Source organism: Hemicordylus capensis, chromosome 8, assembly GCF_027244095.1.
Source record: "Hemicordylus capensis ecotype Gifberg chromosome 8, rHemCap1.1.pri, whole genome shotgun sequence".
Taxonomy (NCBI): domain Eukaryota; kingdom Metazoa; phylum Chordata; class Lepidosauria; order Squamata; family Cordylidae; genus Hemicordylus; species Hemicordylus capensis.
Window position 1 is genome coordinate 20,742,285 of NC_069664.1, and position 12,418 is coordinate 20,754,702.

A 12,418-nucleotide genomic window follows, 5' to 3' on the forward strand; every position below is an offset into this window, starting at 1 on the left:
TTGTGTGAGCCAGCTGTGAGACTGGCTCGGTTTGGGCTTGGTCGAACCAGGTCCAGTCTGGTTCAGCCATTGAACTATCCATGTTGGCTCAGGGGTAATATTTATTATTATTTATTACATTTCTATATTGTTCCATCCAAAGGCTCTGGGAGGTGCACAACAAGTAAAATACTACAACAAACAGCATTTAAAACAAACAGATTAAAACAATATAAAAACAAATCTAAAACAGTTTGGAACCATTTAAAAAAATACTTAAAAGCAATTTTAAAACCGGTCCAGTTTGAACTCGGACCACCCGAACCAAGCTGGCTCGATGTCGAGCCCAGATCGAAGCAAGCCAGCTCGCACACAACTAATTGAAGGAGGGGGCTTGTGGATTTCATTCAATCCACAGTGATTCTTACCCAATCATAGTCCTTAATAGCCCTTACCTTTTCTCATTGATTTTGAAAAGCACTGATTTAAACAAACAAACCCAAATCCCAAAGTCAAAGTAAGATAATACATTTGTTAGGACCAAACAAAATGTCACAAGTAGTGAGCAAACTTTTTCAATATTTTATTACATTTAGGTTGGTCCTAATACAGGTATGAGCATACCTTGGTTTCAAGCTTCAATATGTTCTTCCCCATCACACAAGAGCTAGTCACCATAGAGATGCTGATGTAACTTTAGCTCATTCATAAGAGACCATTGTACTTGACTGCTGCTCCCTGGGTCAAAGAAACTGACTTTACAAGTGGAAATGGACTTTGGGGTGTAGGAAAGAGATACATAGCTCAGCACAGCAGTGTTTCATTTCCCATAGTGCTGCAGGGGCTGGATTTTGGATGCCATTAAAAGTGACAGAGTGGGGAACATGGAGATCTGACCCAGGGAGATAGGAACATAGGAAGCTGCCATATACTGAGTCAGACCATTGGTCTATCTAGCTCAGTATTGTCTTCACAGACTGGCAGCGGCTTCTCCAAGGTTGCAGGCTGGAATCTCTCTCAGCCCTCTCTTGGAGATGCTGCCAGGGAGAGAACTTGGAACCTTCTGCTCTTCCCAGAGTGGCTCCATCTCCTGAGGGGAATATCTTAACAGTGCTCACGCTTCTAGTCTCCCATTCATATGCAACCAGGGTGGACCCTGCTTAGTCAAGGGGACAAGTCATGCTTGCTACCACAAGACCAGATCTCCTCTCCGATAATGCACCAGAACGTTTTTCACACAGGACTTTTAGCTCGCATCTCCTCCAGAATGGATGGTGTGTGTTCACATATTGGCCAGATTTACCCCAAAGTCCCTATGAGCTTCACACACGATTTGGGGTTTTCACTGCATGTTAGAGTGTAGCCTGATGTATTTATATCCAGGGTAAAAAAAACCCACCACTCTGAGTCAGTTTTGGGGGGCAACTTTGAACTCATGGTAAAGCCTGCTGTTGGTCTTAATGTATTTTAATGTTGCTTTTCAGTCAAGACTCTCAGGTGGTTTATACCTGTAAAATTTGTTTATCTATCATATTTTTATACTGCCTGATATGTAAATCTCTCTTTAAATTTAAAATATTTAAAAGTCACAAATTAAAATACTTGACAATAAAAACAATAGAATAAAATAATTATTAAAACAAGTTTTTATAATTATTAGAATTAGTTCTAATTAAAAGCCTGAGAGAACAGGAGAGTCTTGAGGGTCTTCCTGAAAACCAACAGAGGAGATGCTTTTATTTCAGCAGGGAGCTTATTCCAAGCCCTGGGGCAGCCACAGAGAAAGCCCGGTCCTGGGTCGCCACCAAACAAGCTGGTGGCAACTGTAATCAGACCTCTCCAGAAGACTGTAACAGGCAGCAGGGTTCATGACAAAGGAGGCACACTCTTAAATAGCCTGGACCCAAGCCGTCAAGTGCTTTATAGGTAATGTACACTTTTTTGATGAGCAAAGAGGGCATCTGAAAGCTAGTAAACTTGAAATATCAAGCTTTCATGTAACACCAAATAAAAGCTGAGATGTTTTCTTGTTAGTAATAATAATAACATTAACAATCACAATAAAATAATTAAGACTGCACAGAGCAGAATGGGATTTCGTCCAGTTGAATGAAATCTGCCCTTTCAAAACCTGCGATACCAGGTGCTGAAAGTCTGGCCAAATTTAAGTCTCTGCCTAGCATCGGAAAGATAGCATGGCCCCAGCATCCACCTCACTTGAGAAAGCAGAGGGACTTGGAGAAGGACGTCTGATGAAGAACACAATAGACAGCCCATTGCCACTTTCCTGTACAAGTAAGCCAGACTAGTCTGTCTCTACACTCAGGCCAAATATCTTCTTTGACTGCTGGAGCCAAATTGCTTTCATGCAAAGCTACGACTGCCAAGGGATGTTTCCCTGCCCCTGGCACACTTGGTGCGGATGGTGTGTTGAGTGGCAAATGCTTGTGCAGAGCTTCTCTTGAGGTAGGGCTAACATCTGCTGCCCAGGCAGGTGGTCCCCAGAAAGCTACTTGTACAAAGAGGATGGAATCTCTCTCCCTCCCCCAACACCTCTTTTGGAGAAGAGAACCAATATGTCCGTAGGTTCCTGGGGGAAGACGTTAGGAGTGGCAGATGGTTATACAGCAGTGAATGCTCCATGCTTAGCTTTGGTATTCTCGTTTCCTCATCTGAGCATTAGATAGGAGAGCTGGCCTTGTGGTCGCAAGCATGAATTGTCCCCACTGCTAAGCAGGGTCCACCCTGGTTTGCAGTTGAATGGGAGACTACATGTGTGAGCACCGTAAGATATTCCCCTTAGGGGAGGAGTGGAGATGGGGAGCCAAGGTTCTTTGAACCCATCCGCCCAATTATAGCTGGTGTGGTTTTAATCGCTGGTTAGAGACACCCGGAGCTATTTGCTCTTGTGTCGTCTTCCAGCAGCACTTTTCTGCTTGGGGAACATTGTTTTGATCTGGACTACGCAAGCTGATCTGTTGGAGGGGAACTCTGGCTTTGTGACAGGGAGGTTTTATTACTATCATTAATAATTTTTCACAGAATGAACAATTCTTTAACATTCATTAAGATAAAGAAACATAATTGATAAATTACATCTTTCAGCAAAGCGTAATATTTCTCTCTCAACTTTATATACTGTACTTACCCGAAAAGAAGGAGAGTCTGAATTTAAGACAATGACTTAAAAGTTATAGGTTGAATATCAATTATACCTGGATTTACCCCAAAGAAAGAGGACTTTGGATTTAAGATGACCTCCATATCTAACAGGAAACTACTGGGGAAGAACCTCATCTTGGATTTGGGTAAATACAGTAATATATTTAAAAAACAACATCCAATTTCTCAAAACTCTCCCTCCTTTTAGATAAACAACTAAAACAAAACAAACAAAAAAGAACAAATAGATTTTTGCTTGATCAAACTCTAGGGTCCTCTTACTGAAATAAGTCAGTGATGGCAGTGAAATTGACACGGCTCTCCTGAGACTCGGGTCAATCTCGTAGCATCTTTCTCTTATCTTGGATACATGCCAGTGCTATTACATGAATAATTGGGCTCTCCAGAGATATCCCCCACTTATGCATCCACACACTGCCTGCTGGGCTCACAGTATGAATCCTGCTGTGGCATGAGCTTCCCATCACTTGTCAGGAAAAAATTGACACAAAATGGTGCCATTTTCTTCTGCCGTGTGCCTCCTCTGATTTTCTCTACTTTTAATCATAAGTTAAGTCCCTGGAAGTGCTTGGGCTCACTATATCTTGGGCTTTTTCCGTGTAAGCTTGCTGCACATTTGTTTGTGGAAGTCTCTGCTAAGGGAGAATTCTCTCCCAAGGAAGGAACATAGAAAGCTGCCTTATACCAAATAGGACGATTGCTCCATCAAGTTTTCTGAGGTTTCAGGCAGGAGTCTCTCCCAGCCCTACCAGAAGATGCTGGAGAGCAAACCTGGGACCTTCTGCATAGAAGCAGATGCTCTACCACTGAGTTACAGCCCCATCCCCTAAGGAGAATATCTTACAGCAGACAGTGCTCACAAGGAGCCACCCATCTAAATGCAAACCAGGGTGGAACCTGCTTAGGAAAGGAGACAATTCATGTTCTCTACCAGAAGACCAGCTTTTCTCCTCTAGTTCAACTGACCATTTTAGGATGGCAGTAAAAACCATTCACTCTTTGCCAGACTTTCAAGCCCTAGCTTCCAAGGTCAGTTTTAAGAGCTTCCTCTTGCTTTTAGAATCCCTTTTCTTTTATTACTGGTTGTGGTTATTAACATTTTAGTTGGATTTTAAATACGTTGTTGGGTAAATAAAACCAATCTCATTGCATGCAGTGCGTTCCTTGACCCCTACTTACATTGCAGAATATTTCACTTTAAATGTCATGGTATCCCCAAATAATCTGGTCATTGTAATTTCAAAAAATGCTGAGAATAGGGTAGCTCACTTTGATAGGAGTTGTGCCTTTAACGGCAGTTTGATGTGGGGACATTACAGGATTGGCCAGTACAGGCAAAGCTTTGCAGATCAGGGGAAGGCCGGTGGGGGGGAGGGAGAGATGGCAGAGACTCCCCCCCCCCCGCCACATGGCTGTGGCATGGCAGTGAGACACAAACACACACACACACACACACACACACTGCGGCACCGGAACCTATGGTGAGGCCTAAATTAAAAACAGAAAAAGAAAACCTTAGAAACCCCTGAACCGGCTCCAAGCCAGCCTGGGGGTCTGGCTTGAGGTTGAACCAAATCGGGCCCAGTCTGGTTCGATGGCAAACTGGCTCATCCTCGAGCTGGTTTGCACATCCCTAAACTGCGGCTGTCGCTTTCCCCCAAGCCTCAGATACTTCTCATTCCTGCTCTCTTCTCTCTGTCCCATTCATCTCACTGTGCCCTGTCTCACCTGCCACCATGTTAACCTGATGCATGTAGGCTGGTTACTCACCTGGTTCCCCACCCACACAAATAACCAGCCCGTATGCCTGGGGTTTGCGTGGCAGCAGTCAAAACAGGGCACAGCAAGGTGGACAGGAAGAGGAGAGCTGGAACGAGCAGCACTTGCAGTTCTTATACAGGTGCCTCCCACCCCCTCACTCTGCCCACACTGGCTGCTTCTGGGACACTAACTGTGAAAAGTTTTCACTGCTGATGTCTATGCACCAGCCTGCCATTAAAGACTAGAGCCCTCTTCAGACATTACGTTGTGCCTGCATTTAGATGTCTGTACACTTGTGCATGCTTTTGTGTGTATGACTGTACCTGCATTCATTTCAGAAGTGACCCTGGGTACAGGCCCCACCAATGCATCATACAGATAGCTGTATGTCCTGCTGTGTTCAATATAATGTGTGAATAATTGTATCTGGGTACAACCCTTGTTGTACGAGTATTGAACATAACATGTGAATAGGATTTACATCAGCGGGCAATCCTAGCTGGTGGGGGGGGGATCGTTGTTAGAGATCCCTGGTTCAATCTCCCCCACTTCTTCCCACCAAACTTCAATTTCCAGGATTATTTCAGAAAAGGAAGTTATTGTATAGCTAATTTACATCTGTAGTTAAAGAGGACAGCCCTTGTTCGAGAAGAGTGCTCAGTCTACAATAGAGAACTCCAGAACTATGCACTGCAGGTCTTAATGTATCTGGAAAATATCTGGAACTTCATTTATTTGAATTTAAATTGCAGATTGAGAGTCCTGGTGAGATGGGGGTCAGGAAATGCTAGCAGAAAGCAGCATGTATTACCCTCCCCCACTCCATACACACGCCCCTGAACATCTGTTCAAGTGCACGGTCCTCTGTTTTGCAGCCATTTTAAAGTAATTTTTGAACTGGGATGAAGGTTTGGAAATACCATTTGGCTTTTTTCAGCTCAGTGGCAGCCTCCAAATGACCAACCCTTTGAAATTCTGGCATGGCTTCCTAATCTAAGCCTTGGCATCATCTGTGCATGCTTGATCTGTCATCATCTCACTAATGTTAGATTGCATGCCCTGCAAAGAACCCAGCACCATCTGGTTACAGCAAATAAGGAGAAGGTCATGAGAGCCACGTGGTTTCTCCTTTCCGGAATCAGAGGAATGATGCAGCGTATTCACATCTATCTTTTTTGTTTTTTTAAAAAAGATGGGGTCATTGTGGGGAGGAATGGACAGACTGATAATGTCTAGCCACTGACACTGTAACAAAAAGTTGGCCCATTTTCTATCGAGAGCAAGCCTGAATGGTGTGCATCATCATTGCTGAATGATTCCAGTGAAATTGAATTGGCCTCTTCTCAGGTCTGAGCTGTGTGCCCGTCTATCAAAAAGTACTTACTGAAATGCAAGATTAATGACTGCCGGAGATTTAATTTGCTAATACCTGAAAGAGCTGCTAATGGGGTTTGGGAGAATTATGAAAGTGGGTAGCAGTGGAAGCAGACACGATTATTGCTCTTAAAATCGAACCAGAATGTGGGCTCAGCCATGCATGAACCAAATCCAGAGGGAATCGGGGCTCTCTGATTTCTGTACAAACAATCCAGAAAGAACCTACTGTTTTTTCATTGGCAACACAACACAGGGATTTTGCATAGTGTTTGGCTTATTTGTCTTGCGCTATCCATATAGTTAGAAGCACCACTGAGGACTGTCTGTTCTCTTGTGCTATCTTTAGAAGCTCCGAACAATCAGTTTTCCTTCCCCTGATGGTTTGATCCCTCTTCGTTCAGCCAACCATCATTCTTTCACTTCTCTCTGTGTTGTGTTTTTTGCTAATGAGCCCACTTTTGTTTACCTCCATGATCTTTTACTTGCATTTGTGATGTTGATTTTAACGTCTGCTTCAACTCTGCAGTGAAGCCAATCACGTTACAGGCCTGACAAGGGAGTCAAATATTTATTTCATTTAAATATATAGCTTTCCTGATCCCTGCTGGCTCAGAATAGGGAGCAGCGTTCAGATAACACGGCTTCTTTTAGTACAAGATAAAGGTAAGACATTCCTAAGCAGCTAAAACGCACTTCCAATGTATCCTTGATGCATCTGGTAAAATTAAAATGTGTTGGATATTGCCTCTGGCAAGATTGGACCTATCATTAGGCAAGGTGAGATACACCACCTCTGGTGCACATGTGGGGGTCTAATTCAGTGGCAATATACAGTCAATTATTTAGTTGATTGTTCACCTAAGAGGGACTACTTAAATGTATTTTAAAACAATAAAGGAACATAAGCAGCTGCCTTATACTGGCCTCATTTGCACGTAATGTGGAACCAGACTTGCAGGGGCCAGAGGTTTTGCTACCGTTATGTCCGAATGCATGCAACTCTGGTCCCGTTTGTCCAGCGACCCGAGCTTGTGCTTCACGGACTCCAATTTGAACCCTCAGTTTGTAGTTAGTTTAGCTGCTCATAACCAGGGTTTTAGTATTGGAGTGTTATGTCCGAATGCAGCACTGGAGGCATTCCAGTTGAGGGAGGAAGATCCTCCCTCTCTCTGGGCATGATTGGCTGTCCTTCAAGGAAGAAGGAAGCCCTCACAACCAGTTCCGCCTCCTCTCTGCAGTCTCCCTGACTACAGAGCCCGTTCTCCATTTCATCCGAATGCAGACAGGAGAGCAGGGTGGAGGAGCAGAACCACTGGTCCATTGGACCCCGCAGTTCTGCATTATGTAATTATGTAATTACGTAATTATGGATAAGCTGGCATGGACTGGAGCTCCTTCTGGCACCTGGGAGTTGGTATACAGTTCCAGGCTCTTCCCTCCAGAGGGAAGGGGCAAGAGGAGTTACACTTAGACTCAGGGCCTGAATGCAAACTTGCATACATGTTTGATCCCAATGCCTCATATGCAAGAGATTCAAGACCTTCATAAAACAATGACATACAAGTTTTGATATTATTTTGCTGGTTCTAAAGCAGGCCTGCTCAATTTAGCCCCCCCACCCCACCCCCCAAGCTGTCTTTGGACTACAACTCTCACAATCCCCAGCCACAGTGGCCAATGGCCCGGGATTATGAGAGCTGTAGGCCAACATTTGCAGAAGGGCCAAAGTTGAGCAGCCCTGTTCTAAAGCTACAGTCAGGGAAGAATAAAGCAGGGTGTCAATGCAGGAACAATAAGAATCAGAACCTCAAAGCTAAACTGCTGTATTTTTTTTTTAACCTCAGTGTGTTTTGAGTCAGAGTCAAGCTACATATTGTTTTAAGTACATGCTTTCCAAGAATGTGCTAGTTAGACTATTTCCCCTCGCAGTTTGTAACTGCTTGCTCACCAGTAATGATGGAGCCATAGGTCTATGGCCAATGGAGCCTCTACATCCCAACTGGTGTCTCCAAGAATATATCACAAACACAGGTGTAAAATGCTTATAATCAGGGTGTCAAGGATGGATGGATCTCCATCATGAGAAAGATCAACTTGAAGTCGGCTTGCATTGTCTCTTTCTACAGCAGGGCTGCACAACTTCAGCCCTCCTGCAGACACTGGACAACAACTCCCATCATCTGTAACTGTTGGACTCTTCTCTGGATACAGTGACTGGGGATGATGTTAGTCGAAAATCAGCCGGAAGGCCAAAATTGGCAGCTCTTTTCTATGGCCTTCTGGGCAAAGAAGGTCTTCCAAACTTGCAGCCTCCCATGGTCAAAGAGTCAATTGAATTGAATTGAATTAAAAGGAACTTACTTCTCTGTGAACGAGCACAGCAGAAGGCCACGATGGTGGCCATCAGCACCAAGAACGCCACACCGGCTCCGACTGCCACGCCTATGATGACTGCCATTGGCACTGATTCTGAAAAAACAAGAAAGCAAAGGAAGTGGAGATGGGCTCTGGATACTGCCGGCCTCTGCCCTGTTCCATTGCCCCTGCTTGTCACCCTAGCCCTAGTTGTCTGTGATCAGACTCTCCTGCCCTCCGCTGTTGTTTCCTAGTCAAACAAGCACATTGGTGACATATGTGTCACAAGCACTAGTGGTGACATATGGCAGACTCAAATGAGTTGGATGGAGACTTGTTTGTCCGGAGAGGAGACAGGTGGAAATGTGTGGTTCATGTCACTGGATCTCTTGTGTTCAGCAAAAGAAATGCAGATATTGTTTGGAGAAGCTAAGGTAGGATGAATTCTAGTAGTTCCCCCCCAGGTTAATTCAGGTAATTTATCGGAAATATCCAGACTTCTAGATATGTTTGTTTTGTTGCACTTGTCATTGATTTTTGTAATATATTATTTATAGCTTAGATTTAAAATGCACTTCCTTATATATCTGACAGGTTTCCTTCAAGTTTTGAGTCCCCCCCCCCCCCCCCGCTTCAGTTTAGTAGGTGCTTTTGCCATGTTCTGGTTTTTGTGTGTGAACACTTGTTTTCTGCACTTTTTTCAGTTCAGGGTTAGAGCCTCATTGCCCAACTCAGCCTTCTTTCTTCTACTACTACCATCTCTAGTAGTACCAGGGGAAAAAAGAACATAAGAACAGCCATGCTGGATCAGGCCCAAGGCCTATCTAGTCCAGCATCCTGTTTCACACAGTGGCCCACCAGATGCCTCTGGGGAGCCCACAGGCAAGAGCTGAGGGCATGCCCAGTACTAAAATTTCCTGGTACTAAAATATATATTGGTGTGGGGGTACAGAAGGGTGAAAATTCATTTATGGAAGAGGGGAGACTCGTTCTACATGTTATATTTTGGGACAAAAAACAACCGTGTATTTCATGTTAATGCTCCCATCCTAAAAAACCAGAAGTGAATCAATTGGGACCTGCTCTTTATATATTGGTGGTGGTTGTTGTTGGTGATGATGATGATGATGATGATAAAGCCCACTCTAGACCTATCTACACATTATGTTCAGCATATGTATAGAAGTATGCTTCCTAGCTGAACCCTGAATTTGAAGGGGGGTCTGTACCTAGGTTCACTTCGTTGAAAATGAACGCACATAAAGCAATTCACACACAAACATGTCTATGCACACAGATAGGTACAACATCATGTCTGAACAGGTCTTCTGAGCAATGTTCTTTCTAAGGCATGCGCATGTGCGTGCACACACAAGGTTTTTGACGTCTGCTCTTTTTATTTTAGATCCCACTCAGCCTGAATCAGGAAGGTCCCACTCTGAATGTACATGCACACACACTGCCTTGATACTGCCACCCAGAACAAAACGCATTCCGCACACAGATGAGAAATAAATAAATAGAGAGAATAGCACTTCTGAGAATGTACAAAGTGTCTTTCCTTCAAGTTGCAATACGAGTCCAACAGTGGGTAGGCAGCAGCGGGGTGGTGGCGGCGGCACTTGTCTAGGAAAGTGAATTGTCCACCTCTCTGGTGCTGCATATGCATTCCTCCTTCCCTAACTATATCAGTCTCTCTTCTCTGGAGACTTCAGGCCATCTAATGCTAGTCTTTGCCTTCTTCGGTTTCCCTCTCTTACCTGTTACTTGCCAAACCACACACAAGGGTGCTTAAAAACCTGGATGTCGGAAGCAAAATAATACATTCAAAAGAAGTGTGTGTGTGTGTGTGTGTGTGTGTGTGTGTGTGTGTGTGTACGTACACTCCATTGTAGGAGTCTACCTGGAATGTATAATTCATAGACATATTGAGGATGCAAGCAACACCATGTTGAAAGTTCAGCTCCTCTCTGCTATGAATTGATAGTCATATTTAGCAGTGCAATACTGCTAAAAACCCTTGCCTGTGGGAGCCCCTCATGAGGGGCATGATGTTTAGAAGTTTCCTAGCCCATTCATCTGTAGGTGTGCAGTGCCGAAGCATGGTTGTCACCAGAGGCTGTAGCTCAGTGTAGAGCATCTGCTTTGCATGCAGAAGGTCCCAGTTTCAATCCCTGCAAGCATCTCCGGGTAGGGCTGAGAAAGACTCCTGCCTGAAACCTTGGAGAGCTGCTGCCAGTCAGTGTAAACCAGGGCTGCACAAATCCAGCCCTCCTGCTATTGTTGGACTACAACTCCCAGCAGCCACTGTGGCTAATGATCAGGAATGATGGGAGTTGCACCTCGGCAGCAGTTGAAGGACCGAAGTTGTGCAGTCCTGGTGTAGACAATACTGAGCTAGATGGACAAATAGTCTGATTCGGTATAAGGCAGCATCTTATGTTCCTAAAGCTCTCTGACATGCAAAGTGTTGCTTGCATATAGGCTAATCCATGGGGGGCGGGGTGTAAGAAACTTCTGATATGATGCCCACCTTTATGGGTACCGTGCATGGAAAGTGTCACCTCTTAGGGCTAATTTAGGGTGGTACATTGAGAGAACAATGCATAGGGCACTCTACAAAGCACCAGTGCTCCATCCTTGGTGCATGTAGGAAACGGCATAGTCTGGAGGACTCCTTTGATCAAGGTTCAGGATGTGGGTGCATCTGAAATGTCTAGAGCTGGAATATGGGCCTTCCCAGTTCATTCACTGTGCTGTCACCACCCACCTGTAGTCAAGTCCCTTCTCAGAATCCTTGAGATATGAAGCAGGCTTTGTCCCAATTTACAGCAGTACGCCAATAAGTGGCGCAGTGGGGAAATGCTTGACTAACAAGCAGAAGGTTGCTGGTTCGAATTTCCGCTGGCACTATATAGGGCAGCAGCAATATAGGAAGATGCTGAATGGCATCATCTCATACTGCGTCGGAGGAGGCAATGGTCAACCCCTCCTGTATTCTACCAAAAGAAAACCACCGGGCTCTGTGGGTGCCAGGAGTCAAAATCTACTTGACGGCACACTTTACCTTTACTCCAATAACAGAAGGACCAGAGCAGACCTTTCATGTTGTACTGCCCCTCTTAACTACTGTTTTAGAAGGCTACGCTGGGGACCATGATGTGGCTAAACTGAGGAGAGCTGGGAATGGAGCTTGTAGTTTCATTCAAGCCCACCCCCCATCAATTCACCCACCGCCATTTTGATTTTCTGGTTGGCCTTTGTGGGTATATAACTGTGTGATTCTTTCTGCTGTATATATATGACCCCCAGTTTATCTCAAGATTAGCCTTTTTCTGATGATTGGCTGGATATATGTATGCCAGTGGGTTTTCTCTTGGTTAGGATATTTCTCTTGTTATTTAATGAACATTCTTACCCACATTGTACTTATACTACTGTGATTATGTACAGTATATTCCTTAGTTTATCTGCTGTTTTGCACTTTGTTGGCTTTGTTCTTTTTCTGGCCAGAGACTGTAATAAAGATGAATCAGATGTTATTCTGTGGAGAAATAAACATGTATATAAGGGCAGAGGGATACTGAGAGAACAGGCTCCATTCTTGGTGTTCATTTGAACATCTAAAAGACTATACACAAGTGTCCGTGTCTGTAGGCTCGTTTCAGACATAGTGTGTGAGAAGAGTGGTTGTGTGTCTTCAGTGCATGAATAAAGATCTTTGGCTGGTTCTCACAAACAGCAGATAACCTGCTCCTCTAGA

General features: G+C 44.3%; 1 protein-coding gene and 1 long non-coding RNA gene across 6 annotated transcripts in view; one reads left to right on the forward strand and one right to left on the reverse strand.

Annotated features, from left to right (window-relative positions):
• The window catches only part of LOC128333605 (uncharacterized), a 174,354-nt gene that overhangs the window by 52,350 nt on the left and 109,586 nt on the right, over positions 1–12,418 (forward strand). The gene's annotated exons all lie outside the window — the stretch shown is intronic.
• Positions 1–12,418, reverse strand: part of KIRREL3 (kirre like nephrin family adhesion molecule 3) — a 780,338-nt gene that overhangs the window by 41,737 nt on the left and 726,183 nt on the right. For 3 of the 4 annotated variants that reach the window (XM_053269217.1, XM_053269218.1, XM_053269219.1), the window contains one exon: positions 8,662–8,769. The exons of the other annotated variant lie outside the window; for it this stretch is intronic. In XM_053269217.1, coding sequence (XP_053125192.1) covers positions 8,662–8,769 — 108 coding nt within the window. The remainder of the gene's footprint in view (positions 1–8,661; positions 8,770–12,418) is intronic. 4 annotated transcript variants of the gene reach the window in all.